The 20,344-nt window shown below is 51.8% G+C and overlaps 1 protein-coding gene across 4 annotated transcripts in view; it reads right to left on the bottom strand.

The window, feature by feature from the left end:
• Positions 1-20,344, bottom strand: part of PPP2R2C (protein phosphatase 2 regulatory subunit Bgamma) — a 242,899-nt gene that overhangs the window by 128,535 nt on the left and 94,020 nt on the right. The window contains exon 1 of one of the 4 annotated variants that reach the window (XM_030801407.1): positions 19,639-20,166. The exons of 2 other annotated variants lie outside the window; for them this stretch is intronic. In XM_030801407.1, the coding sequence (XP_030657267.1) occupies positions 19,639-19,708 (70 nt within the window). In that variant the 5' untranslated portion in view covers positions 19,709-20,166. Of the gene's footprint in view, positions 1-19,562; positions 20,167-20,344 lie in introns of those variants that run through there. One more of the 4 variants, XM_030801409.1, reaches the window with a different exon arrangement.

Consider the following 20,344-nt stretch of genomic DNA (forward strand, 5'->3'; position numbering starts at 1 on the left):
CCCAACCCAGTCCACCCTCGTCCCCTCTCTCCACTCTTGGCTCACTGTCGTAGGTCTTCGTGGGATCCCGTCTGGGGCCTGGGCCCTCACACCTGTGTGCTGCTTCCCTCAGCAGTCGCCCTTTCTTCCAGAGAAGACACTGGCATTTGCGGCCCCAAGATAGAGTCCTCATTTCACAGAAGAGGAAACTGAGGCCCAGAGGGCTGTGCGCCCTGCACCACCTTAGAAGGACACAGCAGCCCTAACCCCTAGGCTTTCAGCCGCTGCCCCAAATTATCACATGCCCTCCCACTGTCCCCATGTGGCCATGCCTATGTAGCCAGAGAGGCATCCCAGTTTGGGGTTTTCATGAGGGGGTCACCTGCCGAGCTGGTGCTATCCACAGGCTTATGTGGGGCTCACAGGGTAAGACCAGGGGACTCACAGCCTACCCTGAGTGTTCCCAAGCCTGGAAGCAAAGTAGCCGACAGAGTTCTTGGCCCAAAGGCCACAGGGATGCTGGGGACCACCTCTGTCCCACAGAGAACCTCGGCTCCGTGATCAGCAGGCTTGCCTACTGCCTACTGTCTAGAAGGGCTGCCGCCATGCCTGGCTCCAGCTCCCCATGGCCACACTGCAGGCAGCCCGTGGTTGGGTAAAGGGTGAGGCTGATCAGGGTAGAGCAGAACATCTTTCCCTGAGATGCTGAGAGCCAGGATGGATGCGTGTGGCTCCCTCTGCCCGCAGTCCCACTGCTCATCATAAAGATGAGCAGGTGCGGGGCCGTTCCTGAGCATCAGACATACCTAACCCCTCATCTCCATCCACCCTTGAAGGGACCCCCAAGAAGATATTCTTGTCTCTGGCTTAGAGCTAGAGATACGGAGTTGAGGGAGGGCCCACCGCAGGTCACACACACCAGCAGTGACACAGGATGGTTGGCCCCAGGGTGGCCAGAGTCCCTCTCCACCCTGAAGATGTAAAGGCAGCAGGGACAGTATGGGAGACGGATCCGCAAAGAGGAAGGAGCAGTGTCAGGAGTCGCAGGAAGTATCCATGGCATCCCCCAGCCCCAGCCACCCCAGCTCTGCCTCCTCAGCTTGGGGAGACCTCCAGCAGCTCTATCCCGTGGGCAAAGGCTGGAAACTGCCCACCCCACCCCACCACAGGGGCAGACACATGGCGAGCTCTCACTGAATGGGAGGGTGGCTTCCTACACATCCATCATATTCACCAAGAATGGTCCCCACCCCACAGTGTGGGCACGTGGTGTGCACCGGATCTGGGCCCAGACCACCGGGGCTGTAATGGTTTCTCATAAAACTGCTTCTGCAAGGCTGAACAAACATGATGGGGAGGTCGGTGTGTCCTTCTTGGAGTCAAGCCACACTGAATTAGCCAAGCAGAAAACTCAGCCCAGCTCACCTGTTTCCGCTCTGCAGTCCTCCCTACCGCAGTGACCCTGGCAAGAAGGCAAGCGCAGCCCCACCGAGGGCCACGTTGGCTGATGTGGGCACCTGCAAGCCTCCTGTGGAGGGGGACGGCCAGAGGGGCGGTGGCAGGCTGCATCCCGACCCAGCCCTGTTTGTAAGAATAATTTCCACCCGGTGCATACCCAGGGCCACTGGTCTGCCTCACATCTAATCTACCCCTAAAGAAAGCTTTCACTCACCTCCTTTCCTGTGTGTTTCAATGAGCAAAAGTATGGGATGCTTTTGCTATTTTTGAACAGGGAAATGGCACAGAGTGACCCGTGCTTCCTGTGACTATTCAGGGGGGACAAGAGGGTGTTGCTCAGGAGCGGGGCAGTGGCTCCAAGGTCAGACAGAGCCCAGTGGGGGTCTTGGCTCTGCCCAGGGCGTCTGTGGCACACCGTGTTTCCCAGGGAGGGCCAGAGCGCTGTCTCCTATCCCATCTGCTTTTCTATCATGTAACCTGGCCCTTCCCACATGCAAAGGTTGAGTCCAGCTGCCCTTCAACCTGGGCCGGCCTGTGACTTGCTTGAACTAAATGAAGGTGACACAATTGACACTGAGATGTCCAAGGGGTCAGGAAGGGCCAAGCAGCTTCCACCTAGTTATCTGGGGACACTTGATTCGGGAAAGCCAGCTGCCATCGAAGGAGTCCAACTGCCCTGAGACTGCATGCTGGAGAGGGGAGCCCCGCCTTCCAGCTCTCCCCACCCCTCAGGAAATGTGTGAGTGAGACCATCTCAGTCCCTCCACATCAGTCCACCCACCAGCTTGGAAGACTCATGGGTGGCCATTTAGAGCAGAAGGTTTGCCAAGCCAAGCTCTGCCCAAACTCCTGACTCACAGAATCCAGGAGACAGAATAAAATGGTTGTCATCACATTACTGAGCTCCAGAGTCATTTGTTAGGTAGTAATGGTACGTGTGGCACTCACTGTGTGGCCTTCGCCCTGGGACTCAACCTATCTGAGGCTCGGTGTCCTGATGTGCAAATGCGACGTCATTCTCACCACCTCCCAGAGTGGACACAAAGCCCTAAGGTGATGGAGCAGTCAAGAAATGGTAGCTTCCCTCCTCATCACCATCATCGCTATTATTTTGCCATGAAGACAAAATAGTTATGCCTGCGAAGATAGGTGGTGCACCACACGGCTCCTCCCTGGCACAGCCCAAGCCCCATGTCCTGTCAGACACGTATCAAGAGATAATGAACACAGCACAAGTCACCTAGTGCTGGAGCTGAAATCAATCCTTTGTTGTAAGCAAGAGACATAGAGACTGATGGGCTTGCTGTAACCTACAGGTGACTCCGGAGCTGCGTTGCATTCATGGACTTACTCTTGTAAAAATCACCCAAACAAAAATGTTTCGGCCAATTTGATTTTTAGTCTACTAGACAACATTATATTCAAATCTTTATGCAAGCCCTTAAAAACACCTGGAGGCTTACATCAAGAGATTCCATTCCTACCTGGACAGACACAAGAATAATCTGGAATACAGGACAATGGGCATTCATAAGCATGCTCATCCCATAAAGTTGGGGCAGTCATCATTCAGCAGTGGGAGAAGCTCTCTCCATCCTCCACCTGCCGCCATCTGCACCCACAGCCTTCTAGCCACACTCCTGTGGTCTTGCATTGACCAAACACCATGCAAAGAGACCCAGCCTTCCTCCAGCACACTGGGCAGCTCCCAGCCTGCCTGGAAACCCTCTCCAACCCACAACAGTCACCTCCACTTCCCTTCCACTGCCCACCCTGGGCAACTTACTGGGGGCTTTCTCACCTCTGCTGGAAGTGCTCACACCCTCTCTGAGCCCCCCACTCTCCTTTCCAAACTCCCAGAGACTTTTGATGACTCTCACTTCCCTCTCCCTCCCCTGGCAGGACAGATCACCACCACACCTGCCAGGATGTGCAAGACTGTAAGTGAACGCTCCACCAACCCTGAACACACCATGCCGTGCTGTGCCCATAATGTCCCTCCTGCCATGAATGCCGCCCCCTCCCCTTGCTGCCTACTGCTGTGGACCACCAACTGCTGCTGCCCACAGCCCTGCATCTCTGACCACCTGCTCCCAGGCTGCAACCGGGCCCGCTGCATCCCTGCCTCTCACACCGGATCACAGCCATCTGTTATGTCTCCCTGGTTCCAGAAATCCTGGGGAGGGGGAGCTGCACCCTATTCCTTCTTCCTTAATCCCCCTACTCCACCCACACACCTGTTATAGACGATCGACACTAATCGGATCAATAAATCCATAAATAGTTATTGAATGAATAATACCTACATCGTGAAATATTATGCAGCCAATAAAAATTGTTAACTCAGAGTGTAGGATAATATGGGAAAATGTTGACAGTGCATTTAATATTTTAAAAGACACAAAATATTTTTATAGTACAATCTGCAGGGGGTAGTTAGAAGGAAATGCAACAAAATGTGAGCAGTGTTTCTGGAGTTGTGAAGTGAAGGATGTTATTTTTCCCCCCTTTATTCTACTGTCGACACGTTCAAACGTTTCTGTAATGAGATAAAATCGAGAAATAAAATTAAGATCTTCTCAAAAAGAGCACCTTAACATACACACAACTTAGCTCGCAGAGTCTGACGATATGGGACACATTATCATGATGGATTATATTTTCACAGCTTCAATAAAGAGCCTTACCTCTCCTTGGGGCTATAAAATATTCAGGGCTGTTTTTATCACCTTTCACATTGAAAGTCGGTGTAGGAACCACATCATTCAGCCCCTGGCTCCTTCGGCCAGTTCATTCCATGATGGATTGCTCCCGAAGCAGACAGGCCAGCTGGAGGGCTGCACGCTGAACACAGTGGAGGGGGAGCTCTGGGTGCCCCTCACGGTGAACCACGGGCTGCCTTCCCACTTCCACAGTGAGGAATTCCCATGATTTAATATTCTTGAGCTGCTGCCTTTAATAAGGGGGATATTGAATGCAATCCCCCAGCCAGGGTTTGAAACATCACTGTGGCCTGGCCACGTGGAGGAGCCACGCGGTGACCACTCTGACCGCCTGGAATGAGCGCAGGCAGTCCTTGCTGTACAAGTGGTGTGGATCCATAAAAATGAGCATGAGCCAGGTGCGGTGGCTTGCGCCTATATTCCCAGCACTTTGGGAGGCTAAGGCGGGCAGATCACCTGAGGTCAGGAGTTCAAGATCAGCTTGGCCAACATGGTGAAACTCCATCTCTACTAAGAATACAAAAATTAGCCAGATGTGGTGGCAGGCACCTGTAATCCCAGCTACTCAGGAGGCTGAGGCAGGAGAATTGCTTGAACCCAGGAGGCAGAAGTTGCAGTGAGCTGAGATGATGCCACTGCACTCCCACCTGGGTGACAGAGCGAGACTCCATCTCAAAAAAAATAAAAATAATAAAGAGCATGAAAGCTGAAACCATTTAAAGCCATCCTAATAATCAATGAAGAAATTACAATTGTTCTGTGGCCTTTAAAATTTTTTGTCAAGACATTAAAAAGTCTTTTATGGACAGTTACAAATGCATAGGGAATTTTTTTTTTCTTTTTGAGACAGGGTCTCGCTCTGTCACCCAGGCTGGAGTACAGTGGTGCAATCATAGCTCACTGCAGCCTCAACCTCCTGGGCTCAAGTGATCCTCCAGCCTCAGCCTCCTGAGTAGCTGGGACTACAGGTACATGCCATCATCCTTGGCTAATTTTTTGTATTTTTTGAAGAGACAGGGTCTCACTATATTGCCCAGGCTGGCCTCAAACTCCTGGGCTCAAGCGATCCTCCCACCTCAGCCTCCCAAAGTGCTTGGTTTACAGGTGTAAGCCGCAATGCCCAACCGGGAAAGTTTTTTTTAAATAGTACAACTAGTATTTATTTAGTACACTGTAATTTAAAGCATTAGAAATATTGAGATGTCAAGTGCTTTATTTCTTTGTAAAAGACATATGGAGAGAGTCTGCACAGTACGATACCAAAAAAGCACCCTTTCTATGCTTTGCAGAATTATCTTTCTCCAGATCAGCTTCCAGGATTTTATCCTTTGTGCTTTCAACACTGTGAAATATCTTCAAGAGTTCCTTTAACATTTTTCCCAGCCTCACTTCCTCCGGGACATCTCCATGCTTTGGGGCACAACTCCTTTCCTGGTTTACATCAATGTGTTCACCTTCACTCAGCTCCTCTGGCTGCATATAAGAGCTTCTTGAAGGGTAGCTTCAGCTTCCCAAGATCATGGATTTCTTCTATGACTCCATTTACCTCCAATTCAAATTTCACTTCCAGCATTAACATTTTTCACGTCTTTGCTGAGCATCATCTTTGTTGGCCAATTCCTTCTTTCAGTGATCTGTTTGTGTAAAATGTCATGCAGGCTCATCACTGGGAGTGGCTTAGTCTGTTCAGGCTGCTATAACAAAATATCATAAGCCGGGTGGCTTATAAACAACAAGCATCTATTTCTCACAATTCTGGAGGCTGGAAGTCCAAGATAAGGCATGGCAGATTTGGTGTCAGCTGAGGTCCAACTTCCTGACTCACAAACAGTGTCTTCTTGCTGCATCCCCACATGACAGAAGGGCAAGGGAGTTCTCTAAGGTCTTTTATAAGGGCACTAATCCCATCCATGAGGGCTCCACCCTCACAACCTCATCACTCCCAAAGTCCCCACCTTTTAAATACCCTCACATTGGGGGTCTAGATTTCAACCTGTGAATTTGGAGGGGGTACTTAAACATTCAGATCATAGCAGGAAGGCAAGGAGGCAGCACAACTACGTGCTTTGCTGTCTGTGCATGAACTAACAGGTGTGTACAATCAGCAATGGCCTTTGGAAGATAGCAGGTGCTGAGCTTGGTGCAGGGTGCAGCGGAAGCAGGCATGATCCAGCAGGCATGGCGTCTACTGACACATTGTGGGATGGGACCCTGGGCTTCATTGCAGAAAGGCCTAGGTTCCAGTCCTGTCTCATGATCTGAGCTGGGTCACCTCTCATTGCTGGGGCTGGTTTCCCATGTCTGTCAGTTATAAGCAACAGAAATTGACCCAGGCTAACACAAGCAAAGAAGGAAGTTACTGGAAGGCTCTGAAGGATCCACAGAATCACAGAGAGAACAGAACATCTAGACAAGTAGCCTGAGAAGGAGGAGGACCAGGAATTCAATGTCAGGAATCCATGACTCTTCCAGTTACCCATTGCTGTGTAACAAAGCACTTCAAAACTTAATGGCTTCAAGCAGAAACCATTTATTTGGTTCATCAATCTGCAGTTTGGGTAGGTCTTGGTGGGAATGCCTCATCTCTGTTCCATATGGATGGCTTGCCTGAGGGCTGGAGGCTCTACCTGTAAGATGGCTCACTCACCTGCTGGCAAGGTGGTGCTGGATATTAGGCAGGCAGCTCAACCAGGACCTTGGTTCCTCTCTGCATGTGCCTCTCCACAAACTGCTTGGGCTTCCTCACAATATGGTGGCTGGCTCCAAGGCAGAAGTACATGACCTATTTTTTACTTAGCCTGCAAAGCTACACAGTGTCACCTCCTCCATATCGTTGGTTCTTCTCATGATTGTGGAATAGGACATCCATGCTCAGCAGGACAAGAGTCATGACATCTAACCATATAAAATCAATGCTACCAGAAACAACAAACCAAGGGTGAGTATTTGCAACAGAGATGACAATTATAGTAGAGAAACAGGCAAAGAATGTGCACAAAAAAAACTTACAACTGAATATTTGTCATGGTCAATAAATATAATAAAGGAAGCTCAATCTCACTGAAAAACGCTTTAAAAGAACACAGCCTATAATGCCAGCTTCTTGGGAGGCTGAGAGACAAGAATTGCTTGAGCCTGGGAGGCAGAGGTTGCAGTGAGCCAAGATCACGACACTTCACTCCAGCCTGGGCAACAGAGCAAGACTCTGTCTCAAAAAAAAAAAAAACCCCAGCAATTTTTACCATAATATTGGCAAATATTAAATATGTTGGATCTAGTCACCACTAGCAATGCTCTGGGGAAAGGGAGTTGTTAGCGCCAAGTTTGGTCATCAGGAAAAGTTGACATTAGATGATGATACTTCAGAAAGACCAAACTCTCAGAAGCAGCCATTCCACGCCCTAGGGAAATAACCAAATATGCATGCAAAAAGGTACAAAGATGCCCTCACCACACTGCTCGTGATCCTGAACCAACCATAACTTCTGATACCCACCAGCATGGAACTCATTAAAATACATAGAAGAAGCATGTGACTGATATTACCAATGATGATGGGTGCTTCGGGCTGAAATGTGCCCCCTCCCCAAGATTCCTTTGTTGAAGTCCTAACCCCCAGAACCTCAAAATGTGACTGTATTTGACAAAAAGGACCTTTAACAAGGTGACGAAGGTAAAATGCAGTCATGTGGATGAGCCCTAACTTGATATGCCTGGTGTCCCTCTAAGGGCGCAGACACACACAGGAAAGACCATGTGAAGACATAGTAGGGAGATGTTCATCTATAAGCCAAGGAGAGGCGCCTCAGAAGGAATCAACCCTGCCAACACCTTGATCTTGGACTCCCAAGCTGTAGCACTGTGAGGCGGTAAGTCTCTGTTGTTTCAACCGCCCGGTCTGTGGCACTTTGTTACAGAAGGCCCAGCAATGGAAATGGGCTGTGTGTTTTCTAAGCTAGAAAGCTCCCATATCATTAAGGGAAAATTTTAAAGATTACAAAATAGGATACGCACACAGTAGATGCTCAAAAACCATTTTTCAGTGAATAAAAAAATGTAGGCATATATATATACCTAGATAGTGTGTACACACATATGCAAAAACACACACACCAAAATATTTTCAGTGGTAGGATTTTCTTTTCCTCCTTTTCTCTTTCTAAATTTTCTGAACTTTTTGCTATGACTACATATGTTTTTTGTAGTAAGACAGCCAATAGAAATCAAAATACTTTCAAACAAAGGGAAATGCCCCATCTCCATCTGGTTCCACAATGTCAATAGGATACAATCCAAACTCCTTATCTCGGCAATTGAAGCCTTTCACAAACAGTCCTGCCTCCCACTTCCCATCCCGCTCCAGCTCTTCTCTCCACCCCATCCCACACACATCCTCTAAATCTCAGTGGCCCACAGACCCGTCTCTACACAGGATGCCCTCTCCCGAGACACCAGCCTTTACCCCTGCTGCAGCCGAAGCCCGGAATCCCTCTCCTACCTGATCCACCTGGGCACCACCTATTTGGCTTTGCAGACTCAGCTCAGACATCACCTCTCCCAGGAAGGCGTCCCTGACCTCCTAGCCACCGCATGACTCTGGACTCTGCATCTCACAGCACCGTGCACGTGTGGACACTGAAGCAGGGAGAAGGGAGGGTCAGGGGTTGAGTGAGGGTGTCTCCAGCGCAGGATTCTTAGTAGGGTTTTTTGGACTGAGAATGTAAAGGTTTGTTTTGTGGGGTCATGTGGCAAGGATGGCAAGTCATCCACCAAGATGCAGGTTCTTCCCACTACAGATTAGCCACGGGGCTGCCCAGCCAGGGACTACATTTCCTAGCACCCCTTGAGTAAGGTGGGCCCATGTGACTAGCTCTGGCCAATGGAATGTGAGGGAAGTCACGAGTGCCATGTCTGGGCCAAAGTGTTTAAGGAGGGAGTGCACCTTCCCCACACCCTCTTCCCCGGAGAATGGAGAGGACATGGGAGCTGACAGATGAGAAGGGCCTGGGGCCCCTCATCACTCTGTGGAAGAGACTTCTGGCCAACTGGGATCATCCACAATGAACTGTTACAAAGGGATAAACTTCTATGGCGTCAAGTCCCTGGAATGTGGGGGTTTCTTTGTAACTGGTATTAATCAGAGTGACAAACTGTCTTCAGCATCCAGACTTCCCAAGAGAACATCCCTCTTCCCTCAGAAAGTGCTGGTCCTGCTGTATGCAGTGATCAGCTGAGGGGTGTCTCCCCTACAGAAAGTGAGCACCGTGTGGGCAGGTGGTGGCTGCCCCAGTTCCTGCCACATCCACATCATGGGGGTAAGACAGGGACTCGCAGGCACCAGGCCCACGGAGCACGTGGCATGCACCATCCCATTCAACACCCACCACATCCCAGAGAGGATGGTGCAGCCACGCTCACCCCCAGCTCAGATATGGCCACCCAGGCACGGCCTGGCTGGACAACTTGCCCAAGATCGCTCAGCCGGGGAGTGGTGAGGGCACCGCTCTGTGGAGAGGAGTCCTGGAGGAGAGAGGGGCAGCCCCAAGGCCGATGCCCAGGTCCCGGCAACCACCTCTCAGCCTTCCAGACCCGCAAGGCAAGTGGAATCCAGGCACAAATTAGGGACAGTGGGAGTGACACTGTAATCTCTAAAATAAGAATGAAGGCAGATTATCTGAGGTCAGGAGTTCAAGACCAGCCTGACCAACATGGTGAAACCCCGTCTCTCTAAAAATACAAAAATTAGCCGGGTGTGGTGGTGGGCACCTGTATGTAGTCCCAGCTGCTCAGGATGCTGAGGCAGGAGAATCGCTTGAACCTGGGAGGCGGAGGTTGCAGTGAGCCAAGATCACGCCATTGCACTCCAGCCTGGGTAACAGAGTGAAACTCCGTCTTAAAAAAAAATAAAATAAAATAATAACGAATGTCTTCAACAAGTTGGTGGCCTGAAAAGGGTATGGAGGCTGAGTCTAGGTCAGAAAAGACAAGAGACAGAACAGCCAAACACAGGTGCAGGACTTTGGATCCTGGGCCGAACCACCCAGCCATAAGAGACATTTCTGAGACAACTGGGGACGTTCATAAAATGAACCAGTATTTAGGTAGCAAGAATCAGGATGTGTTTTGTGAGGTGGGATAACAGCACTGGGCTATAAGAAATGCCCTCAACACTCAGAGATGCCTGCAGATGGAACGGGGAAATGACAGGAGTCTTGGATTTGCCTAAAAATTCTTCAGCCAAAAGCAGAGGAGAGTAAATGAAGGGAGTACAGCAAGATCTTGATAGATTGGAAGCAGTTCAATAGACTATTTTCTCACAAATGCAAAGAAGTTTCTCCTCTTGTAACAGTTGGCCAGCAGTCCCTTCCACAGAGGGATGAGGGGCTCCAGGGAGCGGCATCTCTCCCTTCTCTGGGAAAGAGAGAGTGGGGAAGGTGCACTCCCTTCTTAAACACTTTGGCCCAGAAGTGGCACAAATTTGAAAGTTTGTATCAAAACTTTTTTGAAATTGTAAAAAAACATTCAGAAGCTAATCATGATCATGAAAGAACTCCCTTTTATTGAGATTCACCTGCAGAGCGTGCACTATTTCATTCAGTTCTGCCTGAAAGCCTTGCTGGTTGGGAGTTCTTTCTCTCTCTGCTTCATAGATGGGGAAATTGCCCAGGGGATGAAGAAGCTGCCAAGGGCACAGCAGCTGTGCCAGACCCAGAGCACAGGCCTGGGAGCCCAAGCCCAGGTCCAGCCTCCAGCAGCAACAGTCCTGGTCCTGGGGAGGGGTGGGGGTGGGGCTGCAGGAGGCCAGGCCGGCCTGGAGGAGGCCCTTGGCCTGCAGTTGGAGATCCCATCCCTGCTTGGGGCAGCCCACACCCCAGCTGGGAACCTCTGAGCAGCCTTTGTTCTGCCTCAATGGGACATTCAGCCCTGGGTTCTGGAGGACAATGGCCCCCACTGTGCAAGGAGGGCAGTGCCCGTCCTGGGCAGCACAGGGGCCCCCAGGTGTGTCCTGCTCCCGGGCCGGCGGGCAACTAACTAACTGCCTCCTGGTCTCAAGCAGAGGAGCCAGACACTGTCAGGGGACAAGTGTCATGCCACTTTGCACACACCGTTCCTCCTGTCCAGAATGCGCTAGAATGCCATGTCCCAGCATATCATCACCCCCCAACCTGGTAATGCCACCTGCCCTTCAGTCCCTGGACCACGTGTCCACCTGTGGCCTCTGCCACTGCCATCCACCTGTGCTGTGAAGAGGGTCTCTCCTCCTGCTGACCCCTCTCAATTGCCTTTCATCGCAACATAGATAGCAAGAGCACCACGCCAGGTAGTCTAGTTCAAATCCCAAAACCTCCTAAATGTGGTGCATAATCAGAACTGAACAGGCCACCTATCCCTGCCCTGTGGGTCCCAGCCAATTAATGTAGCAGTCAGGAGTGTGGGTTTGGCAGGCTGCATTCAAAACCCAGCTCTGTCCCTTACAAACCATGTGACATTGAGCAAGCACCTCAGCCTCAGTTTTCTCCTCTGTAAAATGGGGAAATAATATACACAACATCAGGTTTGGGGCATCTCCAATGAGATGCACGCAGCCTCATGTCCGGCATATAGTATTATAGTACGTAGCCAATAAATGGTGAATCATAATAATGGCTATTGTGTTTGTTTTGTAATTATTTCATCCTAAAGTCCACGTGGATTGTTCTGCCCAAGGGCTTAATGGTGAGATGTCTGTCTTTGCAAGGGCCTGTGTAACTAACAGGACTCCCCAGGGTGCTGAGGGATGTGCAGACTCCTCAGCAGCTTCTCTCCTGAGAAGCAGCTAGGTCCCTCAGTGGCACCCAAGACACTGGGAGAGGAGAGTCCACATTTCAAGGCAGACACAGCCTTGCTCTTCAACTTTGTATGTCTCGAATCTAACGTCACCCTGGCACATAACGGGGATCAGCCAATACCCGCTGAACAAAAGGAAAAAATGTTCAACCTCATTGGTATGCAGACGTGAATTACAACCAATATTTTTCATCTTTGATATTTGCAAAGGTCAAACAAATTAGACTACCTAATGTTGATCAGCATGTGGTAAAAGAGAGAAACTTTCTGGAGAATAATCTGCCAATGTGGGTCAACAACATTAAAAATGCTCGTGATCTTTATATGAAATAGCACGTTTGGAATTCCTTCTGAAGAGCATCATTCCAAGGTTAAGGGGGAAGAATGGGAGTAGTGGGTCTTCACACGCACAAATGGTGTTCATTCCTGCAGTGTTAGTTATGACAATAAGAAAGGGAGGGAGTGGGGGGGGAGAGAGAGAGAGAGAGAAAGAGAGAAGGAAGGAAGGAAGGGAGGGAGGGAAGGGAGGGAACTAAATATCCAGCCATAAGGAAATGATTAATTGAACTACTGAATGATGACGCATTTATCACAGGAGTAGTATGCAGCCAATAAAATGATGGTTGTCAATACGTGTACTGTGTGACCTGGGGGCGGGGCCGAGGTAACCAGTCACCCCTCTTCCTTGCTGGGACTTGGGATTACACAGAAAAGATTGGCCACAAGACAGGAATAAAAAAATCTGCTTTAGTAATGGTAAACCTGTAGGAAAAAAAAGAGCTATGGACCCCTACTCCATCTTCCCACCCCTTGGTCCTGTGGGGGGAGGTAGGTCTAACATCTAGCTTGTAAAATAAGAGAACTGTTGGCCTCTCTCCTGTAGAGCAACCTGGAAGTCAGAGGCCCATGGACCCAATGGGTGAGAGAGGAGCACGGACCTTTAATATTGTAACCCCTCCCCATAGGGAAGAGCTGCCCAATGGATGGCAGGCTCTCACCAGTTTCACCAATCACGAAAGCCAAGGAGGTAGAAGGAGGGGCCAAGGAGTTCACCCTACCCAGAGTTCCAGCAAAGCAGGGCCAACCCTATAATTCGTGGGGCACAGGGAAAAATGAAAATGCAGAGCCCCTTGTTCAAAAAGCAAAGGAAAAGTATCATTAAAGGTACTAAGATACAAAGCCTTTTCATGTCTTCCATATTTTGTCATGGTGTTATTTGCTATTTAATGTCAACTGAAATTAAAAAAAAAAAAGCTTAAACTCTTAGCATGCATTTTATCACTCACCATTCTAGTGTGTACCTCCAATTTTAAATGCAAACATAAGAGCATGTAACTGGAATGTAGACTCACCGAAATGCACAAGTTATATTTCGCATATGGATTTTGTTCTTACCAGAGCAAACTAACTTAACTGTTCTTATTTCATTTCTGGATATGTGTACATTCTTCCAACACCTTCTACCCTTGGTTCAATAATAAACAAGGAAGGACTAGGAGGAAAAGGAACTGTGGGTGCCCTCTTTTTCCCTTCCCTTCTGTGTCATCATTTTCAGTGTCAGCGGAAACACCATAGGGTTCCTGTGTCATTCATGTTTCTTAGAAGTCACGCATTAGAACATCAGTGCCTTGAAGCATCAGTTGAAAGCGTGGCCCCTGCCTGTGAAATCACAGACACATTGAGAAGGTGCATGAGCCATCTACTGTACATGGGGCTCAGACGCTCGAGTGAACACAGGGTAGCTTGCCGTGGGAGCCACTGTGCGTACCCACAGACTCACCTGCTGCACATACCCCTCTGCTCATTCCCAGGCTCCCCCGTCCCATCAGACTTCACTTACAAAACACAGGATTTAAAGTGAAATTCTTAAAAATTTCAAGATAGTAACAGCAGAGCATGAACCCAAGCACAGGTCCTTCTCCGTGTGGGGTCCTAGAGGACCACAAGGGTTGCATATCCATGAAGCCAGCCCTGGAGCAAAGCCCTGGAAAATTCTTATAATCTCATGCCAAACTAGAAAAGTAGCCTTCAAAATTGTTGATACAGATTACAGTTTTCATTAAAAACAGACACGGGTATTAAAAAAAGACTGGAAGGAAATACCTCAGTTGCTGAGAGTATGTCCCTCTGCTTGGTGGACTCGCAGGAGTTCACTGTCCTTCTGTTACTCCCCACCACGCTCTCCATGGAGCCTAGCGCTTCATACAGCAGCTCTTCCAGTCTCAAGGCCTAAACACTTCTTACCAAACATCCCTTAGCTCTGCAAGCTTTAAGGATAAACACTAAAAACTGTAGCAAATGACAACAGTCAGGAGATGGAGTGGAAAAATTTTATTGGAATTTGATTTTCATCTTCCAGAAAGAAAATGAGAAAAATCCTGCTCTGTGACTGTGCCAAGCTTTAAGTTCGGGCTGATTAAAAAGAAACGAGCACATTGCTTACAGCAGGGGCGTGGGAGCTGGCCTACACTACAGTTTGGGGAAATTGACAGCAGTCACCTTTTACACGTGTAGAACTTCAGAGTCCACATGCCCTTGGCTCCTGACAGCCTCATGACAACCCAGGGCACTAGGTGCTGCAGGGAAACTGAGGCTCAGAAAGTGATGTGATTTGATGGAGGGCACCCCAGCACTGAAATGGAGCCCACACCCGCTGTGAAGCCCAAGGGAAGCTTATGTAAGTGGCATTTCCAAATGGAAGCAAAAGGAATACAGAATCTGAATGGTCCACATCTTGATTTTCAAAAGTCAAAGGCTGACTCTCCCTAATCTCCCTCTGTGCCACCACTAATGTCCCCCCTCTTAGCCTCAGTTTCCGCATAGGTTGGGGTGGAAGTTAGGCTAGCCAGTCTGATGACAGTTCTAAGGGCTAGTCTAACTCTGGCCCCTAAAGAATAGACATCATCACTTACCAATTATATTTATTAAGAATAAACTGAGGCTCAGAGAGACCGTGTGACCTGCCCAATATTACAGACCCAGGGTCAGACCCCACCAGGAACCCAGATCTCCCGACACCAGATCTTAGGCTCTCTTATCTGGCCAAAAATACCTCCTCAATAGGACTGAGGAGGGAAAACCAGAAACTGACAACCTTGACTTGAGTGAAATGAAAGAGGGTTCTCAAAACAGAAAGCAAACAAAAATCCCTCTGGGTTTTATGTATCTCGAGTCTTAGCTGTGGGTTACAGATCAGCCTCCTGGTTTTCTTGATAAGCAGTCAGGGCTGTACGATCGGGGTGCCATTGACTGCAAGTAACAGAGACTTGAAAGTGCACGATGAAAAGGAAAAGTACCATCTAATGTAACCGGAAGTTCAGAGGCGGGCTGGACACCAGGCCTCAATGTCCTGGATCTCACTCACTCTCTGCCCTGCCATCAACAGTGTTGGCCTAAGACTTGCTCCCCTCGTGGTGTCAGATGGCTGCCAGCCACCACAGGGTTTCCCTGTTCCCATCACAAGAGAGGGACCAACTTACCTGCGGTTCTCCCTACTTTCCACTCAACCTCCAGAACTGACTCCCACATCCATTCTGGAACCAGTCACTGCAAGGGGAATGAGATCATCCTTGCACTGATCAGATCCAGCTACGGTCTGAGATCTCTTACTAGGAACCATATGTGTCATCCTTGGGAGAAGAGAGACAAACTGTTGTGGAGATCAGCTGCAATGTCCACCATAAGGGTGCAGATTTCACTGAATGCTGAGTCTCCCACAAGCAGCACTGCCTCTTCAGTGTGGTTTCTTTGGGCAGAAAGTAGATGGTATCCAGGGCACAACCAGTTCAAAACCTGCAGACAATTCCATGCAGGAAAACCTGCCTGTCTGCTGCGTTCAGACAGCCTCAGGACCCCATGCTGACCTTAGCAATTCCCAAGCACCCTTCACTTCCTCAACTATAAAATCAGGACAACTCTGTGGGAATAAACAGACTACTCTGAAATCACGCAGGACATCCAGGGATGGGAGTTAGGAAAACATGGGTATATCCTTTATGCAGATGCAAAAAGCACGAGTGTCCAACAGTGTGTGATGGCTGAGATGCTCAAATGAGGGGAAGCTGTGCCTCTGGCCTCAGCTGAAAAGTGTGCTCCGGAAGTGCCTTACTTGTCAGGCACATGAGAGTGACTGTTGCTCCCCAGAAAAACCCAGTCACTGCCAGGATCTACCTGGTCAGCCTCAGCCACCTCCCCTTGGCTGAGCTCCTGTGTCTTGGTCATCACTGCCTGCCCAGGGCAGGATGTGCTTGGCAAATGGTGCTAAGCAAAGGAAGGATGGATGGGTTTTGTAAGTTCAGTCTAGTCTGGAAATGCTTATTCAACTCACTCTAAAGCTAAATACTGGGGCCTGCCACAAAAAGAGAAAGAACAGAGCCAAGAAGAGTCCTTCCTGGAACCATATCCAGCTCTTGAGAAATGTCTAACTACATGGAGACTTCCTAGCACCCTCCAGGCTCCAGGGCCCTATCAACTGCACTGCTCTCCCCACACCCTGACCCCATTCATGCAAAGTTCTCTGTGCCCCCAGGTGGCCTGCATGTACACCTAATCATCACCATAACCCTCAATGCAGTTGAGCCCAGCCAAAAGTAAGCCCCCAACCCTGCCACCAAAAAAAAAAAAAAAAAAAAAATCCAACCTGCTCTGACGAATTCACACCAAGATATGAATGACTAACAAAACCTAAACTCTTCCCAAGATGTTTGAGATTTTACAAGAGACTCAGGAACTCAAGCAGGGATTCCACGGGCAAAGACGACATTGGACATGGGGCCCAAAGGATGAGAAAGAGTCAGTGGTGAGAAAGGCAGAAGGTGGGTATTCCAGGGAACAGCCAGTGCAAATGCCCCGAAGCAAGAAAGAAAATGGCCTGCTCAAGGCACAGGAGGTAGATCAGAGTAGGTGGGGTGTGGTGGGGGAGTGTAGACTCAGCCACAGGTAGAACAGGAGTTTGTGCACCTGGTTCTTTCGCAAACTGAATTTTAGCATCCGCTATTTGCCCACAGGCTCTTCCAGTTACAAGGCATATAAATAATAACAATGCCATGTGTTCAACACCTCCAACAAGCCAAGCGCTGTGCTGGGCACTTCTGATATTAGCAAAATCACTGATCATCCCAGCAACCCTGTATGAAAGGTCGTTATTATTTCTCCCTTTACAAAGGGAAAGTGAAGCTCAGGAAGGTGTAGTAACTTGTGCAAGGCTGCACAGCAGTCAGGAGTCAGAGGCAGGATTTTAACATGATTCAAATCTGACATTCTAGCATTCAAATCTGTGACCTTCCCTGTGCTCTGAGCATGAAATATAGTCAGGATGCAACAGTGTGAAAGTGCGTTTTTCATTAGGGAGGCCAGAATTCTACCTGTTATAATGATTATTATTGTTTCTTGTTCCGATCCTGCTCTCTGCATCCGCAGCACCTGAGCCCTATGCCCTGCACACACTGGCACTCGGTCTGGACCAGGGACAAGGCCAGGCCTTGGTTTGTTCATCTAAAGGTGGGGATAAGGCATAGGTGAGCCTTCGTATGAGGTCCCAGCACACAGCAGGTGCTCAGCATCCTTTGGGTGCACCTTAGCAATGCATAGCTCTGAACGGCTCCTTCATCACCATTGCACCTGCTCCTCACAGAAACCCCCAGACCCTGTAGGCAGGATTCATTCCCATTTTACAGATGGGGAGACTGAGCCCTGGTGAGAAGACAGACCTCAAGGTCACATAGCTGCCTGATAGAATACAGGCCGCACAAGGGCAGGGAGTCTTTGTCCAGTCCCCAGGGATAAAACAGTGCCTGGCATGCAGCACGTGCTCGGTAAATATCTCGTGTCTGGATGAGGGATTGGATAGCACTGCTCTGACCTCCGGAACTGTGCTGTCCCCGTTGCTGTCCCCGTTGCTGTTCCCTGCTGAGGGCTGGTGAATTTATGAAAGAAAAGGGGACGGGCAGGGTGCAGAGGGAATTAACGTTTGAAAATGTCCACCACGGCGCTTTTTACGCCTAATCCCACAACAAGCCCTGCGCCCCATCCCATCATCATCCCCAACGTAGAGATGAGCAAACAGAGGCTTCCTCCGGGAAGCCAGACCACAGCCAGCCTGGGAGCAGCGGGGCAACCTGCCAAGATCCGCTCTCGGCCCGAGCCAGGCCACCGAGGCACGGGCCAGCAACCCGGCGGCTTCCTCCAACCCTCTGTCGCTGCAGGCTGCGAGCAGAAAGCACATCCCGCACCCACGCTGATCCCGACTCAGCCTCGCCGAGGCAGGCGACAAAGGGCCGCTCTCAGCTCCCCGGGCCTCCCAAAGCCGCGGCCGGGTCAGAGCCTCACCGGCCCGGAGGCCCGGGCAGCCCTGCCCCTCTCTCGCACACACCCGGCGGCGAAGCGTGACTCAGCGGTTCTCCCGCCGGGAGCGGGCGCGGCCCCCGCAGCCTCCCTCCGCCCAGGTCCCACGCCCAGCCTCTGCCTCCCAGGCCAGGGCGCCCCGAGCCCGCCCGCGCCGCGCTCCGCGGGGCTCTGGCTCCGCTCGGCCTCATTTCCGGCAGAGCCAGGCTTCGAGGAGGCGGACCCAGCCGCAGGAGCCCGGTCTCCGCCGCCTGGCCCACTCGGTCTCCCTGACACTGGTACCCACGCGCACCTGCCCCGCGGGACCCGTGCCCAGGGCCCCTCCCACTGGGGCACCCACCCGGGGAACCCGCGCACCCTTCTGCGGCCGGGCCGGCAGCCCGTAGGTTAGCGGCTGACAGTCCCCGCACTTGGGCAGGGCTCCAGCACAGGCGGCCCCGAGCCCAAGACCTCCCGGTCCCCATCCTCCATCGGGGTCACTCCGCGGCCCTGCCTGCGCACGGAAGCTGTCCCCACTGTTCCCCTAGCAAGGCAGAGCAGGGGGCCCCGGAAGTTCCAGGCCTGTAAGAGAGGGGCGCTGACCCACCAGCCTCGGGGTGGGGTGGGGGTGGGGTGGGGGTTGGGCTTGTAGGGCCAACTTAGGGGATTTTAAACAGGGCCTGTTTGGGATGGCATGTCCCACTTTTTTGGAAAATCCCGACAGTTAGCCCAGCTGCTCCTGTCTCAATATAACTCACCAGGAATAAAAAGGCCAGCCCCAAACCAGCCGCCTTCTCCCTCCCACTCAGGGACCCTGCCTCTGGAGGACAGGGAGGGGCCCGGGCAGGCGGGCCTCCCAGGAGGATCTGGCAATGGATTATGGTTTTTTCCCCCCTGGGTCCCTCTTCTTCTCCAGGGAGAGGGCAGCCTAGAAAATTCTGCGGGCTTTGGGCAGGACTGAAATGGCAAATCCAGGATTTTAAACCATTAAATTTCCCCGAGATTTCTTCACCAGATTAGCCACAGCCGTGGCCTTTTAAAAAATTATGGTCAGGGCCGAATCAGGATGCCACCTGGCTGGGAGAGGAACGCTGCCTCCCGGAGGGCGGCGCGGAGGAGGGCGCTGCCCTGTCCCGGCGCTGGGCAGCAGAGGCCGGTACCCTCGGGCTCCCTCCCTCCTGGGCCCCGGGCAGGGTGGGATGGGATGGGGTGGGGTGGGGTGGGGGGACACGACACACATCGCGCGGTCCAAACCTTCGGAGGGCATTCGGTGCGACGGCATCCCCACGCCGCGGCCGGCCGGAGGGGTCTCAGACAACACGTACGTTACCTTCAGTCACATAGCTGTGGTCCCGCAGGAAGCTGTGGTTAATTTTCCGCGTGTCCGTGTCCTCGCCCATTGAAGGCCGTGCCCGGTGCTCTGGGCATGCCCCGCCGCCACACACCGATGCAATCCGCAGAGGTCGCGCCGGGCGCGCGGGCCATGCCGCCGCAGCCTAGCAGGGGCGCGGGCCGCCGGGGCCCCGAAGGGAGGGCATCGCGGCAGGGGGACGGGCGGGGGCGGCCGGGGGCTGGCGCCGCGGTCAAGCGAGCGCGCGGCGGGCGGGCGGCGGCCGCGGGTTCGGGCGGGCCGGGGCCCAGGCGCGCATCCCGGCCGGCCCGTGCGCGCTGCGTCCGTGCGCCCGGCGGCGGGGCCTGGTGCCGGTGCGCCTGGCTGCGGCGACGGCGGCGAGGGGACGCGCGCGGCGCTGCGCTGCGCCGACCAAGCCGGGGCCGAGCCGGGCTGCGCGGGCTTGGGCCGCCGCCGCCGCTGCCGCAGGCCCCTCCCTCGCGCCGCCCGCTCTCCGCCCCCGCGGCCCTGCAGGTGGAGCCGGCGCCCAAGCCGAGGCTGCACCGCCGTGCTCGGGCCCTCGCGGTGGGCACCTTGGTGCTGGGTGCGCCACGGGGGAGGGAGGAAGGGGACGGCCGGCTTGAGGGGAGAGGGTGATCAGCTGAGCTTGGGGGGAGGGTACCTTGGGTGCCCAGGTGCTCCAGTT

The sequence above is a fragment of the Nomascus leucogenys genome, chromosome 20, assembly GCF_006542625.1.
Source record: "Nomascus leucogenys isolate Asia chromosome 20, Asia_NLE_v1, whole genome shotgun sequence".
Classification (NCBI taxonomy): Eukaryota; Metazoa; Chordata; class Mammalia; order Primates; family Hylobatidae; genus Nomascus; species Nomascus leucogenys.